This window comes from Musca autumnalis, unplaced genomic scaffold (genome assembly GCF_047663935.1).
Source record: "Musca autumnalis isolate F117 unplaced genomic scaffold, ASM4766393v1 scaffold_1, whole genome shotgun sequence".
Lineage (NCBI taxonomy): Eukaryota > Metazoa > Arthropoda > Insecta > Diptera > Muscidae > Musca > Musca autumnalis.
Genome location: NW_027411644.1, coordinates 173,452,093 through 173,471,470, shown reverse-complemented (window position 1 = coordinate 173,471,470; position 19,378 = coordinate 173,452,093). Strand labels below are relative to the sequence as shown.

Below are 19,378 nucleotides of genomic sequence, written 5' to 3'. Positions count from 1 at the left end.
GAAAGATGGTCTCAATCAGCTCATCTTTCCAATGCATATTTTCAATATAGATCAGCTTATTGAAGAATGCAGGAGAGCCGAGAGAAACCTGTCAAAGCGATCTAGTTACTATAGGCAACCAGTACCAAATCGCAGGGTAAATGAACTCGATCATGCACTTGAATGGTGCAATGAGTTCGATGAAATAAATACTACCCCCGAACATCAATTGGAAGCATTGAATCTCAATTCAACGCCCAGATCCATAGTATGCTGGAACTGCAAAGTTCCAGGACATACATTCGTTGAATGTGAATCTGCACAACGAGCAATATTTTGCTATAGGTGTGGGTTCGAGAACGTGACGACACCCAAATGTCCTAGATGCAAGGAAAACCATTCCAAGAGCATGATGAGAACGGGGCCATCATGTTCGAACCCCAAAACGCCCCAATAATTTCAATACGCAGTAAGGAATTTCCTTCTGTAAATGTCCAAAAATGTTCAAAACCATATCGTAAACCTACCTCAATCATTCCATACGAAACTAGATTACAAAATTATACCCGAATTCGAGACCAAATTTTTAAGGACTTTGAGCCCAAACCATCAAATAAGATTGTAAAAGCCCGACAAAGGTACAAAAATCGCAAAGCCGAACGCAATTCCATTGCTATCTCAAGTCTCTGCTCAGATAATGACATTAGACCCTACTTAGAGGTTCAACTGAACAACATGACACTTAAAGGGTTAATGGACAGTGGAGCCTCTGTGTCGTGTCTTGGCAGAAATTGTATAGAAAACGTTAAACAAATGAACGTCGAGATCTTTGATTTCTATTCCACTATTCGTACTGCAGATGGGCGTAAGCAAAATATAGTCGGCAAAGTCAGAGTCAACCTAACTTGTAACAACAGAACAGAAGTTATGACATTCTATATGGTTCCGTCCTTGTCTCAAGAACTCATATTAGGATATGATTTCTGGGAAAAGTTCGACATTAAGATATCCTTTAACAATATTGGCATTAATGAATTGAGTTTGATTAACAATGATGACGCAAAGATACATGATTTAACCTTCGATCAACACATAAAATTAGAAAATGCCAAAATGAAATTCAAATGTTTTTCTAAATATGGTCTCGGGAAAACCTATTTAGAAGAACATACTATTGATACGGGGAACTCTGAGCCTAGAAAAATGAGGTATTTTCCAGTTTCGCCGGCGGTTCAAAAGTTGGTATATGAGGAAATAGACAGAATGCTGTCACTTAATGTAATTGAACCTGCAACTAACGCGGCCTGGAACAACCGAGTGACTCTTGTTGTAAAACCCAACAAAAATAGACTCTGTCTTGATGCCAGGGAACTCAACAAGGTCACTAAAAAGGACGCTTACCCACTCCCCAATATCGATGGTCTTCTAAGTAGGTTAGGTGACACTTATTACATCTCTGCAATAGACCTGAAAGACGCGTTTTGGCAGATTCCTCTCGAGGAATCAAGCCGGCCAAAGACGGCGTTCACAGTCCAAGGTAGGCCACATTACCAATTTAGAGTAATGCCCTTTGGACTGTGCAACGCCGCACAACGCCTTTGCAGATTGATGGATAAGGTGGTCCCTTCCGAACTTAGAGACAGGGTGTTCGTATATCTAGACGACCTCTTAATAGTGTCATCAGATTTCGAAACCCACATCGATATGATAGAAACCGTTGGGATGAGGCTATCCGAAGCTGGTCTTACTATCAATATGCAAAAGTCCAAGTTCTGCTACAGAGAACTCAAATATCTGGGATACATAGTAGGAGATGGAAAGCTTAAAACTGACCCCAGTAAAGTAGAGGCCATCACCAAAATAAATCCACCTAAGACCCCTAAGGACGTCCGAAAATTTCTGGGAACCGTAGGATGGTATCGGAGATTTATTCCCGACTTCTCCACCTTGACTGCTCCTATTACAGATACCCTAAAAAAGTCATCCAGATTTCAATTTACTCCCGAAGCAAAGGCATCTTTTGAACAGCTTAAACATCTATTAGTGTCTAGTCCCGTTCTTATAAGCCCTAATTTTGACAAGCCATTCTTCGTGCAATGCGATGCATCGAATGTGGGCGTAGGAGCAGTGCTCTTTCAAAAAGACTCTGATGGTAATGAAAACCCCATTGAGTACTTTTCAAAAAAGCTAAATCCTGCTCAAAAAAATTATACCACCACTGAAAAGGAATGTCTTGCTGTGGTATTGGCTATCGAAAAGTTCAGACCGTATATAGAACTGATGGATTTCACGGTCATTACAGACCACTCAAGTCTGAAATGGCTGATGAAACATCAGGATCTAAATGGCAGACTTGCTCGATGGAGTCTTAAACTCCAAGGGTACAAATTTTGTATTGAGCATCGCAAAGGCTCCAAAAATGTCGTTCCTGACATGCTCTCGCGCCTCGATATGGAGGAAGTAACACTAGAGTGCCCAACTATAGATTTTGACTCTGAAGAATTTCGAAGCCCAGAGTATATGTTGATAAAAGAAACGGTAGAACGGAATAGAGATCGATTACCAGATCTTAAAATCGTAGATGGAATCGTATACAAGAGGACAAACTTTATCCGTGGCGACATTGATGAACAGACTGATTGTTGGAAGATATGGGTCCCTTCAAAACTCACTCATGACGTTATCGTAAAAGCCCACGAAAGCAGTACTTGCCATGGTGGAGTAGCCAAAACCATCTATAATATCCGTCAATATTTCTATTGGCCAACTCTGACCACGGATGTGCGATCTTTTATTCGAGACTGCCATATCTGCAAGGAATGCAAACACCCAAAACAGACCTTACGTCCAACCATAGGTCAAGAAACCATCACAGTACGTCCATTTCAAAAAATATATGTTGACTTTCTTGGTCCATATCCAAGGACAAAATGTGGAAACACCCATATATTTGTTGTGTTGGATCATAGGACCAAGTTTGTGCTCCTGAAGGCTTTGCCCAAGGCTACAACTAAGGCAATAATGAAATTTCTCATTAATGAGGTATTTCATAAGTTTGGAGTCCCCGAAACACTGCATTCCGACAACGGAAAACAATTCGTTAGTGACGTGTTTCGGGAACTCCTAAAAATGTATGGAATACGTCATATGCGCACCGCGATGCATGCGCCACAGTCCAACGCAAGCGAAAGAGTCAATCAGTCGATCTTGGTAGCCATAAGGACTTTCCTCAACGGTGACCAGAGTACCTGGGATGAAAACCTGTCCACGATAGAAGCCGCCCTCAGGTCAACCGTACACGCATCCACAGGTATTACACCTTATTACGGTCTTTTTGGGTACAACATGGTAACACATGCTGATGCGTATCAAATTCTAAAAAAACTCGGTGCATTGTGTGATGGCGATGTTCAGGTATTGCCAAAGGCTGCCAAAATGCAACTGATTCAACAACGCATATCAGAAAAACTGCACGAAGCTTACCAGAAAAATAGCCAAAGTTACAATAAGAGGTCTCGCATCACACAATTTCAAGAAGGACAGGAAGTGTACCGTAAAAACTTTGTACAAAGTAACTTTTCTAAAGGCATTAATGCAAAGCTCTGCAAGCCCTGGCTTAAATGCCGTATACGGAAATTAGTTGGCAAAAACCTTTATGAGATCGAAAATCTGAGAGGCCAGTTTATAGGCACTATCCATGGACAACATTTAAAATATTGAATCAAGCCTTTGTTATACTTACACCCGTCTATACGGACAGAAAACGAAACACGATGACGTTATTCAACCTCTTTTTTATTTACACTATTCATAATCATAACTAAAGCCCTCGGCACATACGGTCCGTCAGCGTTATTTCATGTCACGCGTTAACGCACGGCATTTTAAACAATATGGAAATCCATATGGTTGCACTGATCAACGCAATTTGAAACGCACGGAAGTTAAAATTTTTTTAACTCCATGCGTTACGACGCGCGTTCGCTTTTGACATTTGTTTGTTTACATTTTGTGATCATATGTTACAAATCAAAATGGCGTAAATTGGAAATTGTTGTAGTTATTGTTCATTTCATTTTCTGCGTTTCGCTTGCATTTTTAAGGAAAAATAAAAAATAATATAATTGAAAATGGAAGAAGCCCTGATAAATGCCGTCCAGCAACACCCATGCATATACGACAAATCCTCAAAGGCGTATAGAAATAAATTCTCGAAGGAAAAGGCATGGGACGCTGTGGCAAATGCTGTCGGTAAACCAGGTAAGGAGAAACCAAAATTTATTAAAATTTGTTCTATTATTTTTGTTTATTTTCACAGTAAAACAGTGCCAGACAAGGTGGAAGAGTCTGAGGGACCGGTTTGTGAAGGAAGAGTTGAAGCTGGCTTCGGGGAGTGAAGCTCCCGAATATATGGATTGGAAGTTTTCCGCCTCGATGTCCTTCCTACGCGATCATCTGCAGCCGAGACCGTAAGTTAATTTTATTAATAATAATCCTACTCCTCAATAGAAATTGTAATATATGTATGTGAGTTTGTTTTGCCGATGTACGTGACAGCGCGAAATATTCGCCCTAGGCCCACTTTCTAAAAGAAAGGGTGCTACTAAAGAACCTTTGGCATAAATAGAATACTCTACCATCTGGAGGAAAAATCTAAAATTTTTACCACAGTTAGATCTTTACGTCCTGATTACAAAAATGTAAAGTATGTTTGTCCATACTTCCCGAGATATGGGCCCGTGAAGTTCCGAAAATTCCCTTGTTAGTGTTAGTTTTCGTGCCCTAAATTGGCTCCTGTCCATAGGAGAAAGGAATCCCCGACCGAAGGCCGGCTACTAAGAAAAAACTTGCAATTAAAAAAAATTTCAGATTTTTTCCGTCAGCTGGTAGAGTATTCAATTTGTTCCGAACCTTTCTCAAATAATGAGTGCTTTTATAGAAGATATATAGAACAAAGTAATATTGTTTTCTGTCCAACTTATTGCTGTCACTTGAATTACATTCCACTGTCCTAGAATTACGCAGATTCTTGGCCATTTATTTTGGATCACTTGGCATAGTGAGTGAGTGATACCTCACTAGACCTTGAAAAGATGAACCGATTGGTTTCACACGATGACTTGGCAGACAATAGGTGTGTCGTTTAATCAATAATTTGTACATGTCCAGTAGCTTCTTGTAAATGTTACCGATTTTTGTCGGAAACTCAAGAATTAAGTTAAAGATTCGACTAAATGTGGGTGCGCCATTGTACAGGCCTTGGTTCCGAGATTGAAGGAACTAGATGAACGAATGAGCCAAATGTAGTTCCAATAATTTTTTCTTGGGAATAATTAATTTGAACTGTTCGTTCCGAAATTACGCAGATGTTTACAAATTTTTTGTAATAGGAAAATATGTCAAATGTTACGTTAAAGAAATCGAAAGAATTTGTAATCTTTCATATCAGGGTTTCATCGATTCCATAGAAGACCAGTTGCAGGTGAGAACAGAAGTCTATATGCTGGCCGTGGAGGAGCAAACGTGGATAAATCATTACAACAGATCATACAACAAGGCAATGGATTTGTTAAGGCAAGACAAGTTGAGTCAAATCTGGCCTCGGCCATAGATGCTCTCCAATAATGTCTGCTCCCTTAGAATGCAAAATAATTCTTTTCCAGCAGGCTTCCAAAAAGCAGTATTATCAATATCTGCGTGCACTGAAAACTTTGGAAATGCCACATTTACCTAAATTGCAAAATTACAAATTTGCTTCATGCTATAACGGTGATTGAGGACAATATAAGTGATTCATCGGAAGCTGATTTTAGAGAGCTTCTGGAAAGAAGCAATCGAACATACCAAAAAGTTGTGATATCAATACCATAATCGAAGATCCCAAGAACTCGACGAAGAAAAGTGCTGCGGACACTGCGACAACAGATGAGGAAAATTTAAGTACCCAAGATTGAATTGATTTTTCACTAATATAACAGCGAAGTTATCAAGCAAAGCTAGTATTGCAGCCACCTCCAGGAATGCATGATAATTTGGATGCCTATAAATTGTACATTTGTTCCATTGCGGGTTTCTTTGTGCTCGAATATTATGTAAAGCTGGTGATGTTGTGACCACTAGCTATTTGGAGGATTTGTGGTCAACATCGCTGACAAAATTTGTCGATGAAATAGGTATGAGCTCGTCGTCATGGACCGATCCAAACATTTTGCTGAGAATTATGAAGTGCATTACGCTTTCAATTAGCACATTTAGTGCTATGGTTATTTTAATTCCTTGCGGCAATTGTCAGTTTGAAGGAGAAAGGTGTGTGGCATATTGTAACCCTTTGCCTCTCAACACCCTCTCACGCCGACAAAATGACAATTGCCGCAAGGAAATTGGCCTAATGTAAATATGGACTTGGATGTATATTTAAAAAATGTTGGAATGTTACCAATTCTACAACGTTGGGTCCATGTTTTCCGTGGCATGCTCGACAAGGAACAACTCTGCTCATGGTTGTAGAAAACATTTAAGAATTTGAAGCAATAATTGAACGTTTTCTCTTCCATTCAGAACAATTGGAAAACGCCCCCTTTCCCAAAAAGTTCACATTTTCCAGCATGGTACCAGACGATGATACACGTCAAACCAAAGAGTTTATGTATGCCTTAATGAAATTTGTTGATGATCTAACGCTTTCACCCACTGAAGTTGCTACCATTGTGAGAAAAGGTGCAGCTTTAGCAGTTACCTGTGGGTGATATTTCGGATCTTATACAAATTGTAACTGATACACAATATTTGGAAAAGATACGTCAATTTTTTGCCCTGTACCTGTACTATTTATTTATTTGTTCAATTTAACATGTATAACAAAGCCAATAGGCCAATTATTGAAATACAATATGGAAGAATGTGTCACATATTTACATGATTATTATACCAAAGAGGATCGTTACAATTTATTATATTCACAATCGATTATCATATTGGAGAAAAACTGCTGGAAACAGTTTTAAAACAATTGGAGAATTTATCTGATGGGCAAAATTGAATACATGTGTATGTAGGTTTTTGAATCCATTTCCCAACATTCCTCAGATGTGAAATTTTGAAAACAACGATGAATTGTGACTCAATTCGACAGGAGATAGTTGAGTAGGTTTGGTAAGGCAGTTGAAAAGGTGGAGAGTAACGCGTGGGCATCTTCCGCATGCTGAGCAGATGTTTTGTACGGTGTCAGCAATCCAATACTAAGACGTCTGCACCATCCAGATCGTAATTGAGCCAAACGTAGCGTGTTTTCACGGTAACGCCCGACCATCACAATGGTATGCTTTCGTTGTATACAGGAAGAATCTTTGTCTCCCTATGTAGATGGTCCAGGGCAGACATGAGGAGGCACCCTGTTGTAGTTGTGACAGCTTTGAATATTTTTCCATTGTGATCTAGGGATTCTCTCTTGTATCGTTGGCTTGTCACAGATAGTCGTGTTATGCACGGACGACGGGAACATGCTGTCGGATGTGACCCCTAGAATATTGGGATAGTTTGTGGTCGGAATTCTGCTATCATCGACCGTGACATTCAACTCTGTTCTCACCTCTGTCGTCCATGTGGTTAGTGGTGGGTATTTGCATATTCCGCGCGTGGAAAAAGATGGTAAGATCAGTCAAATAGGAATTCAGCATTTCACAAATGATATCAAGATCGTACCATCGTACGTACGCATACGTTACGATCTCAATTCTGGAGGGGGGTTGAACACAGGAGAGGTAAAGGTTACAATTTTGAATGTTTGCATTTGAACCATGGCACAATTACCCAGGTATGGCATCGTAAAATTTTGAATATGTTATGTCAAAACTTTCTTTATGTTGTTGGGGAAATTACAACAAAAATATTTTTTTATAAAGGGATTTGACTTTTCATATTCGATCAGCTGGTGTAATGCACTACCTAGTAGTTCTGCCATGATTTGAACCTAACCTGAATTGAAATAAATTAAATAATGGATATGTTAACTTCAGTTCAATGTCAACGTAGTCGGCATCGTCGACTATATCCTTCCCAAATCCTTTGTATATGAATTATTAAATGATTTTTTACTACCTAAATGCAAGTATTTACAATGTTTTCTATATTTTTGAAATGTAATATTTTTATATGTATTTCTAGAACAACAAGCAATTTCGATTCCTATCAAGGAGAAGAGTATTTAACAGAGGACTTTGAAAGTTCTTATGAAACTTCATTTGAAGTGTTGCCGCAGGCAACTCCAGAAACCTCTCCTACTGATCTTCCAAAAAATAAGAAGCGTAAAACCGATGAAGCCCACGAGAAATTTTGCGAAGTAATGGGAAACCTTAATAGTGCAGTCAAAGTGAGCATGGAAGGAGAATTAACAAATAATGGATTTTATAAGTATATTGATTCCATGTTAAAAACGATGGATGACAAATCTAGAAGGCTAATAGAAGTTGAAATAATAAATCTTGTTGCAGAAAGAGTAAATATTTTATATATTTAATAGACTTAGTATAAAACATATCATTTGAATTGAACTTGTACCTTTTATATACTTATGGACTGACTATATATAATGTTTTTTTAAGTTACTTTTTATATCTTTTAAGTAAATATTTATTGCCTAGATGACTGTTTCTCTAAAACCTAAGTAAACCAATAAAACATTATTCCAATTGTCAGTTTTTAGGACACCATCATCCCCTCCTAAAAACAGACAAATTTGAGCAATGATTTTTTTTTACTAGAATTGGTCGATTTTCTGTCTGTTTTACCTTTTATTTAAATACATATCATGTATTGAACTTTATAAAAAATGTATATCGTCATAAGTGTTCCTAGTCTTACCTACCCCCATTACTATATGTCTTCTTTTGTTAACGTTTGGATTTTCCGAACAGATTTATAGAGTTCCGGTTATTTAAAGGTAAATGTGATCGTTAAATTTCATGGAGGACATTCTTGTCATTAACTTTAATGTGTAAAATATATTTGTGATGACTGCAAATTGGTTCATTTTGCGTTTTAAAATCCATCCAAAAGTAAAAGAAGACATAATAGTGGCCCTTAGAGTAAATAATTTTTCCATTTTATTTGAAATAAATATTTTGAATTCATATTAAAATTGTTTCATTTCGATTAAAAGAAATCTATATACATACATATATTGTATACAAGAAGGACCTAAGTCAAACAGAATGAAATTTGGTACTTATTGCTTGGCATATTTAAAGAATGTTTTACTTTACTTTTTTACTGTGATATTAAATAAATAAAATAAAAAGTAGAGATCATAGGTTTGTGAATATCCCGTATTACGGATACGTATTCCTAGATATGTAGCCTTTCAGTATATCTCTTATTTCAAATGCTCTTTTCGAAGCATTATTAGAATTATTTTTTTTAAGTTTTGTTAGATTTTTCTGGTTTTTTATCTCGTCTCTCCACAAACCCTTTCTACCGTCCTTATCGCCCGCAAAGTTCTTAGGGCAGTACTTCTCATCATTATCCTTCAGAAAGTTGTGAAGGACAATAGTTGCTTTCACAATATTTTCAGCAACATGTGGGCTAACATATAGTGGACCAAGTAATATCCTCCACCTAGCCGTTAATATCCCAAAGGCATTCTCGATAGTCCTCCTTGCTCTGGAAAGTCTCATATTGTACATTTCTCTGTCTGCAGGGAGAAGTATTCCTGGATAGGGACGCATTAGATTGTTTCTTAGCGGAAAAGCTGCATCTCCCACGAGAAAATAGGGCACATTTTCCCCACCGACTTCTATTGGAGCATCTGGAGGTAGATTTAGCTCGTTGTTTAGAAGACTTTTTCCAAACTCAGAGTTTCTTAGCACGCCACCATCACTTTGTGATCCATATGCCCCTATATCCACAACTGTAAACCTGTAGTCTGCGTCGCAAACCGCCATTAAAACTATGGAATATGTACCTTAACAAAAAAATAAAAGTTAGTTCCTTCTTCCAAGTTTGGATTTAGGCAAATACCTTTATAATTGTAGTACATTGATCCTGAATTGTGTGGGGATTTTATATATACATGTTTTCCATCAATGGCTCCTACACAATGTGGAAAATTCCATACTTCTTCAAACCTTTCCGCCATTTTCGACCAGTCTGCTGTCAATGGAGTTTCTAGGTACTGAGTCGAGAGTTTTTCCCAAATCTTTTGGCACGTATCTTTTATAATATATCTCACTGTTGAGGCTCCAATCTTGAATGTCACGGATAAATAGCTTACACTATCCCCATTTGCCAGATATCTGGAAAAGTAAGTACATATAGTTATCCTAAAAACACTAAAATTATTTTACTAACTTACATTAGCGTTAAAAACAAACGACACTTTGCAGAAATTGTGGGTCTATTTGAATTTTTGGTTAATTCAGATTCCAATATATGGAAGAGGACATCAAATACTGCGGGCGTCATTCTTACCAAAAGTTGGAATTGTTCCAAGTCAGTATTATATAGTCTTTCGAAGTCCAGAGCAAAGAAGCCGTCCTCATCCCTACGTTCAAAGAGAGGCCTCACCCAAAACCTTCTTGGTCTTGGTAAACATTTCAAAGCCTCATATAACCCGTAGGCAATATTTGCATAATAGCGTATTGTTAAAATATCCATCAAGATAAATAATTTTCCAGATTTTGTTTTCAAACAAATTTCTAATTGTGAGCGCGTCACACATACACATACTATTGCATTCAGAAAACATATGTTTTTTAGTGGTGTGTTGGTGGCGCGTCTCATGTGCGTTAGCAAAATCTAACGCGTGTGACATATCAGCGCGTAACGCATCGCAAAACTCAACGCGCCGTATGTGCCGAGGCCTTAAGACTTTATTTCGCTACAAATACATCATATAGTTACGTATTATTACAGCTTGGATTTAAACATTCTTTAAAAAATCAAGTAACAGCTTGTTATCTTTATTTCCAATGAGTCTATATAAACTGTCTTCAACCATAACGCTGGAAAGGAAAACAACAACAATGACAATAATGATTCCACATACCCTCTTAATATATTCACCTTTGGTTGGCTGGTGCAAACAGAACTAATATGCTCTACTTCTGATCATAGATTGCCACAGTATACCACAATGAATATGATATATAGATGATCCATAAACTGCTAATCAACCCACAGAATATAATACACCAGACATCAATTTCTGCCCATGGAGAGCACTGAAGGTCAATTACTGTATTCGTAAAAAAACGCTAGAGTTTATCCACTTTTTGTTTTCCAAAAAAAAATCCCATCTTAGTAGATCCTGTAATTTGGATTTGACAAAATTCAAAAGATTAACTCGTCATGTCACAAACTTAGATGAGAGTAAGTTACTTCGTATCCGTGCTTTTGGTGGCAAAGACAAATTGAATTTTCTTTGTCTGTTAATTTGCCTGATACTTCAATATCTATTTCCGATTTCCTCTGACCAAAATCAGAGGTGGCTAGAGTTTGTTTCATGTTTACAGAGGTTAAATAAACCAAATTACGCCAAAAGACCATTATACCATACAACAGTTACATCCTTCATCAAATAATTAAATATCATTCGATAACAAAATACTGCGATGAGTTCCTCTTTCGTTGTAGAAATGTCTAGGCCACACAGCTTCTGAAAGTGATAACATCGAATTTAAAATAGTAAGCCAAAAACTTTCTTCAACACTAAAAGCCTACCTGTACAAAAAACCTCTACCCGGTGTTTCAATAGCAAATTCACAACAGCTTCCAATCTAAATATTTACACTTCTTCATTGTAACTTAAGCAAAATCACAGCAAATATTAAACTCACGCAACGTAAACAAATAAACATAGTATAATACTACTTTCTCATGTTTATAGTAATCTCCTCTGCACCCGAATGAGTGATCAAAACAAACACCGAAATTGACAGAAGTTTGTTTACTATTAGGTTTTAGACCACTATAAATAATTAGAATCCTCATTGGGAAAGAAAAAGTAAAAAAATGGCCGATGATTGTCCCAAATTTAATTTCTCCATCGCTGTCGGCATAAAATTTGGCTTTGTGACGGCCTCGGTTAAGCTTTTTTATGGAGACATAATTTACTTCTGAATAAATCGAACACAAAACTGCAATATTTCCATTTCTTATCAAATTATTTAAATAACTGACAGACGACGACTTGCGGTCAATAGTGCAACAACAAGATTCGACTAGTTTCATGTTCCTTCCTTCGACCCATTTCGTTGAATTTCTCTTTTTATCTCATATTCGTAAGAGTTGTATTTCTTCAAAGCCATACATGAGGTAAATCGACCTTTATCGTCACCTTGAGAACTTTAGCTAGATGGCGGGATAAGAATAAAGTTGCGGTACAGTCTTAAAAGAACTTACCTCGTGTCAAAATCAATAAGAGTTGCAGAACAAAGTGTACAGTTACAATAATGAAAATTAATGTAATTATCGACTTTAAGTGTAATATCAATTAACGTCAATAATAATCTTGTATGTTGTTAAATATGCAATATAATAAAATTATAAGCATAAACTTTTAATTCAGAAGTATTTAAAATAATGATCCCGGGTGAGTTTAAAAAAACCTAAAAAACGACGTAAAATTGTGAATGGTAGCTAATAATTTGTTTCAATAGGGTATACGATTAATTTAAAGCCTAAAAGTATATGAAGGATAAATTCCATAAAATTGCACCAAAAGAGGAGAAAAGCTCAGATAATATTGGTGATTGACCAGACCAGGCTTGTTGCCCCGGGATTTAGGTAAATTTCAACTTTACCAATTTGCTTAAGTGAGTACACAAACCGCACTATGATAATTTGATTTACCATAACCATAAGGAGCTTTGATGCCATAAATGCTTTGTAAATTATTCACCTTGCGGGAAACAGTGGAATGCGTGTCTCAAAAATACAACAGAAGAGTTTAAGTGTTATACGCACATTATGTGTCGTATATGTAGTCCAATAAATATTGAAAAATCAAAATAGTCGCCTCTTTATATATGTGTATGCAGGTTAGAATAAGCACGCTGTGAAAACCATAAATGTAAAATAACGGCATAATCATTATCTTATATCCAAAAATAGTGAACATGTAAATTACAAGATTCATTAACAATTACAAATTCCATAATAAGAGTAAACACAAAAAAAGAGTCAAAACTGTCTAAAAAAAATATTCTGCATGCGAAAGAAAATTATTTTCTTATCTCTTTATTGTTATTTGTGAACTACTAAAGTCCCTAGAATTATATGTATAAATCCCAATTATTGTTACATTTAGGATTGTAAGAATTATATACATCTCATCATATAATTTATAAATGTCAAATTACAATTTTCATTAAATATTAAAATTAAAAATAAGAATGTTACAGATTTCGATATAATATGAAAACTAAAATGTTTTGAATTGCTCTTTCTAAGGCCATGTAAGTAACTTAAAAAGGAAACATTTGTGAGTACAAGGGAGATTCTTTAACAATAAATTACAGGGCAAAGGGAATCTCGAAGGATGATCTTTCAGGGATCATGTCGAGGGAGGGCAGCCTAAGAAATCACTCTACCAGATTTCTTCTCATCAAGTCCACATAGCTAAGTCGAATTATTATTCACTGTTGTTTGAAAACTTTAGAAATTCGATCTTGCCTAAATTTTACTTATTTTGAAACATCTATATCAGAGTGTATATCTCTCACACAGAAAACAATCAAATTCCATCTGGCACTACAAATAGATTTTGTAAATGGATTTATAGCGGACAGAACCCCCATTTCCGGCGAGCTCAAGCCGAAGCCACAGCAAAGAGTGCCACCGCTCCATATTATCCAACCTTGATCCATTACAAGCCCGTTTCCACGGTACGTCGTTCGTTCTCTATTCGTTGTTCGACCCTCAAATACGAATAAATTACTTGATTCCCCATACAAAATTCTGAGAACGAACGACGATTTTTCTACGTTGTTCAAGTAGAAATACTCTCCGAACAACGATAAAATATGTCCCATCTCTAACAAATGAGAGCATTTATCGAAATAAATTAATTATGACATGTCTAAATTCAAAATTAAAAAATTTGTTGAAAACACAAAAATTTTTAGAAAAAGGAAAAAGATAAATGAAAATTAATGAACTAAACATTTTATATAGATGTAGAAGGAAGATGGTTGTGTTTCCTTCTTAATTCCACACACATTTCTTTTCCATTAGTTCAAAATCGCGTAAAAAGTCATAAACAAAAAGGAAACAAATAACTGAAAGTCTGTATACACAAACATTGTTTTGACATGTCTCTCTCTTCAATTTTGAAAAGAGAAACATATCAAAATATATTGAAAATGTAAAATTATTCGGAATTTATGGAAAAAATGAATGAATTGTGTGTAGTTAAATATAGAAGATACATTTGAAGGAAAGTCTATTGCTTTTCCTGTTCATTTAATGTATATTTTATGTGTTTTCGGTTCAAATTTTCGTGAAAACAAGGAAACAAAAATGAAGGAAATTTTGTTTATGTTTCTGTTAATTACGAATAGTGTCGTGGAAACGGGTTAATTCGTGTACGTCGTTCGACAGGCGAACAACGTAATTGAAACGCTCGTGTGAACATGACATAAAAAAAATAGTTTTGAAATGTTTGTTTTTGGCGATTTTAAAGTTATTTTGAAACATATTAGGTGTGTTCGTTTACTCAATAATTTGTACAAGTCCAGTAACTTCTTGTAACCCTGCGTTTACAAATGACAGGACAGTTGACTTCATGTATTGATTGTCAAAATCCCACAACTTGCCTGTGTGACGTAGGCGTCCCGACAACTGCAAAAAGCAGTTGTAAAATTTTGAATGAAAATCATCGATATCTTTTTGTTTTCCATTCACATATTTTGTTTTTGTTCATGTTCTTCTGGTTTCAACACATTTCAATTATTATCTCACTTATTTTTACAAAAATGCCAAAAATTTGTCTTCCTTACTGTCTGTGAAAAAATGATGGACAACTGGGAGACAAACGATAAATGTATGTATGTGTTAGTAAATCAGAGTTGTATTTGAAGACAAACTGTCTGGTGTAAACGCCTAGTAAACGACTAAGGTCTGCATTGTACTGTAGAGTAAACGAACAACATCCAGTAACAATTCGTACAAATTTTGAGTAAACGAACACACATATTAGAAATATTGCCGATGTTATACAAACAATTGCTTTGTTCCAGAACCTGCAAGAAGCTACTATTTTTTACTACGATAACAATTTTTCCTTTATGTTATCGAAGAAAATAGTAACAAATAGTAGATTCTTGTAGTTCTGGAACAGACCAAATAATTTTTAGAAATAAATTGGCAATTTAACTTTTATTTTTTTTTTTTTTTTGAAATTGTGGGGAGCGACTGCTAAAAAGCAGTTGCCATAAAATGCTTTATCCGGCAACTGAAATCTTCGACGTCAGTTGCCGATTGCCATCTGTAATGCAATTTTGACAACTGCCAACGCAACTTAATGATAGTTGCTTTCCATAATAGAGGCATTAATACAAGTTATTCTGAACAATAATTCCCTGTGAGTTTTCTCACCCCCCTCTAAGTTGAAACGGCAAAAAACAAAGCTCAACTCATTCATTATAACTCCCATAGTTGTGTTGCAAAAAGGAAGATAGTACTATTTTTTCAATTTTGTGGTAGAAATTGCTATAGTTTTTGCAAACTTTGCCATTTTTCCGTTCAGTTTTGAGCAAATTTGAATTGGAAAACAATTCTGACATTTTATACTCTTATTGTATCGGACCGGATACCAGAATCAAGTGAAGTAGCTCTGTGTGAAGTTCTAATACCGGAGAGAGATATGTATGTGGATCGATGGAACCCTAGCACAGATTCCCGCTGGAAGCTGCGGGTTTACGGACGGGGCTGTGTTAGGGGGGAGAACGGGACTAGGTCTTTATATCGTAGACACGGAAACGAGGATCTCCCTTCGGCTTCCGGATCACAACACGATCCTCCAGGCCGAAATCCGAGCGATCACAGAATGTCTGAACTGGTTTAAAACAAATACAAGGCCACTCACAGTTAACATCCTTACGGATAGTAAAGCAGCAATTAGAGCTATAACAAGTAAGGCAACTACATATATCGAAAACTGTCTTAGAGTGTAAAAATTCAATTAACGACTATTTCCATTACGGCTCGGTAAACATTATGTGGGTACCATATAATGGTACCAGGATAGGCTGTGCAGAGAATAGTGAATGCAGGGCATGTGGCGAGGACAACGAAACGTTGAAACACTATCTCTGCCACTGCCAGGCTTTCACAAACTTGAGAACTCAACTAATGGAAGACGATATAACTACAGGACTCGACCATATCAAGGACATCGGTTCAAAAACTTGAGGGACTACGTCAATGGGACGGACCTCCTAAACTAACAACATAGTTACCTATAGTTACCTAGTTTGGAGTTGTACTCTGGTACAACCCAAGGTAATGTAGATGTACTGAGGCTTGCTGTAAACAGAGTAGTTCGTTACGTATATCGGCGTGTTCATATTTCACCTTATGTGGTAAAGTTTTTAGGTTCAAGATTTCCAAATTTTATAAAAGTACGTCTGCTTTTATTTTTTTACAAATTGGTTAGGAACCAATGTCCCCGATTCTTGGTATCTTCCTTTAATTTTTCTATCTTTACAAGGCGTAATCAATTAAATATTTTGAATGCTGTTCATCTTATTGATACGTCATTTGAAGTTAGAGTAGCTCGAATTTTTAACATCTTGCCCAACGATATGAAAGTTTTCAATGTTTCCCCGACAACTTATGCAAAACGTCTTATATGCCACTTAACTTAATCACCCTTATTACGGTTGGCGTTGTCGTAGGCGTTCAAGTGTCGTAGACGTAGTCGTAGGCGTTGTCGTAGTCAATAATTTTTGGTATTATGTAAAATTTTCGACTACGTCTGTTTTGTAATAGATTGCAAAAATACAGGGTGTTGAAGATTATTAACATTTTCGACTATTACACGCCACCCTGTTATAAAAAAAGAAAACAAAAAAATAGAGTCAGTTAAAATAAAAAACAATTAGGTATTTATTAATAAACCATAAAAATGTTAAGTGTGGGTTATTTTATATCTGACGATGAGGATGAATATACTCCGAACGATTTAAACTGACTGATACTCAGTTGCTGAAATCCATTTCTGTGAGGGGAATTTGTGACTTGTGTGCAGGGATCCTGGTTCACTTGGACCTGTTGCTCATTTTCATGAGTGATTCCTATGCTTACAGGGGTTATTGTGCGGGGATCCTGATTCACTACGACCTGCGGCTCTTTTGCATGAGGCCTGCTTACGCTTTGGGGAGTAACTGTGCAGGGATCGTGGTTTTCTAAATCTTCATGGATTATACATGCTTCAAACAGTTCTTCCTCAGTGGTTGTTTCTCGAAGCGTTGAAGGCTGCTGGATTCCAATTGACTGATTGCCCGCGTTTACAATTGTATCCAATTGTAACAAGCTGGATGCTGCTTCTTCCGTGTCTGTTAGTATGTACTGTTTGAAGGATCCTCCACCTGTAGCACGACATTCCGCCTTATTGTGAACTAACTTCTTCCTTAACTTGAATTTGTAGTCCGCCCAGACTTTCATCCAACCCTCACCTGTTCGTACGTTCGTACTGGCGGTCCTAAAATGTTGAGTTTCGTACTAATTTTATTCCACTCTTCTTTCACGCTAATTTTTTTTATTCCATTGCTGTAACCTCTGGCCAAATTTGGATTGTTCTGCAAAATCTGGACCATTGTGTCAAACTGCTTTTTTGTGGTGACTTTTGTTCTAAACATGTGCAATATTATAAAATTTATACGAATATATAATCTTTTTGTTATATAGACACATACCTTTTGTTTAAATCCATTTTATTTGTTCGTTTTTATTAACGTTTTAAGAAATTTGTCTGTTGTCGTCAACAAAATCTCTAACGACTAATTTCACAGCGTTTCTCGTAATAAAACGCCTCTCGTGGTAGCAAAATTGTAAAAGAATGGCATACAGAGTTGTAATATCTCGTATACGACATACATAATACCAATTAGTCGTTGCGAAAATGTCGTGTACGACATACATAATACCAATTAGACGTTACGACACGTCAATTTGCAATTTTGGATACGACTACGCCAACCGTAATAAGGCTGAATTTTTTTTCTCCTACTTTTAATGAGTTTTTATGTGATCGTTAAAAGGTTTTGTCATTTTTACCCCAGATCTCACATTCTACATACATAGATAAATTTATTATATTCCTCATCGTAGTGTAATACAAAGCCATCCAGGCCAAAAAACATATTACATAGCTTAAAAAATCCTGAGTAATATATTATATTTACAGTCTGTTTCTGTATGTCGAAAGAAGAATGTGTGCGAAAGAAACACGTCCAAACTCTTGTGTGTTTTTCAAATTTGTTTTTTGTTTTGAAGCAAAAGCAAAGGTAAAATAATTTCGAAAACTAAAGTTCGGGCGTGTTTCATTCGCACACATTCTTCTTTCGACATACAGAAACTGGCTGTTAATATCCCTAACACATGGCTCCCCAGCCGCAAGAAAAAAAAGAGTAATAATAAAAAAATTGAATCCGGTTTAAAACATAATAACAACTCCGAGATGAGATTAACTTGTTATACACTCAAGCATAAAAATATGGTATTCTAAGTAGATCTCCTACCCGAGTAGTATAGCATTAGCTTCAAACGAAAAACATTATTCGAATGAGAAAAAATGCGCAGGTTATAGGGCAACACATTACTCTGAATTTTAATCATACAATTGTCAAATTATTTTTTGTGAGTATTGATAACATACAATGAATTGTTATAATTTAATTCATCTTTTTTTGGCCCGATGGCTTTGAATTAATGTTCGGTTGTTAAATAAATAAAACAACAACTTCCAGGACACATAAAATTAGAGCGCACAACAGGCCTCTTCTGGCTTAAGTGTATGCCCTTTCTTTTTAAGGACATGTGGTGATCTCGAATCACCCCTCTTCTCACCTAACCCTACTCTTATTGCCAGTTTCACTAAGACGATTCGCATACAAAGACGCGCGAACTACTACTAAACTTTTGTTTTTTGAAAAATATTTGACTCACTTTTGTTTTTAAACAATTTCTACAGCAACAGAAGTAATTCGAAGGAATTTGAACTCGAATACTCTTAGAGAAGCCGGCCATTAAAATAGTACTGGTATGGAGCTTATATTGAAACATCTTTCAGGCTTTCGTTCGTTAATCACAATTACTCAATTAATTCGCAGTCACAATTAGTAGTTGGTTTAGTTAATTCCCATCTTCGATCATTCAACTCCAAAAAAATACACAAATAAAA

The 19,378-nt window shown here is 36.3% G+C and overlaps 1 protein-coding gene across 1 annotated transcript; it reads left to right on the top strand.

The window, feature by feature from the left end:
• Positions 1–3,998: 3,998 nt before the first annotated feature.
• Positions 3,999–9,107, top strand: LOC141388750 (uncharacterized). Its single transcript, XM_073958980.1, has 3 exons — positions 3,999–4,239; positions 4,298–4,448; positions 8,143–9,107. Exons 1-3 carry the CDS (start codon positions 4,110–4,112, stop codon positions 8,492–8,494), a joined length of 633 nt encoding a protein of 210 aa, XP_073815081.1. The 5' UTR covers positions 3,999–4,109; the 3' UTR covers positions 8,495–9,107.
• Positions 9,108–19,378: the final 10,271 nt, after the last annotated feature.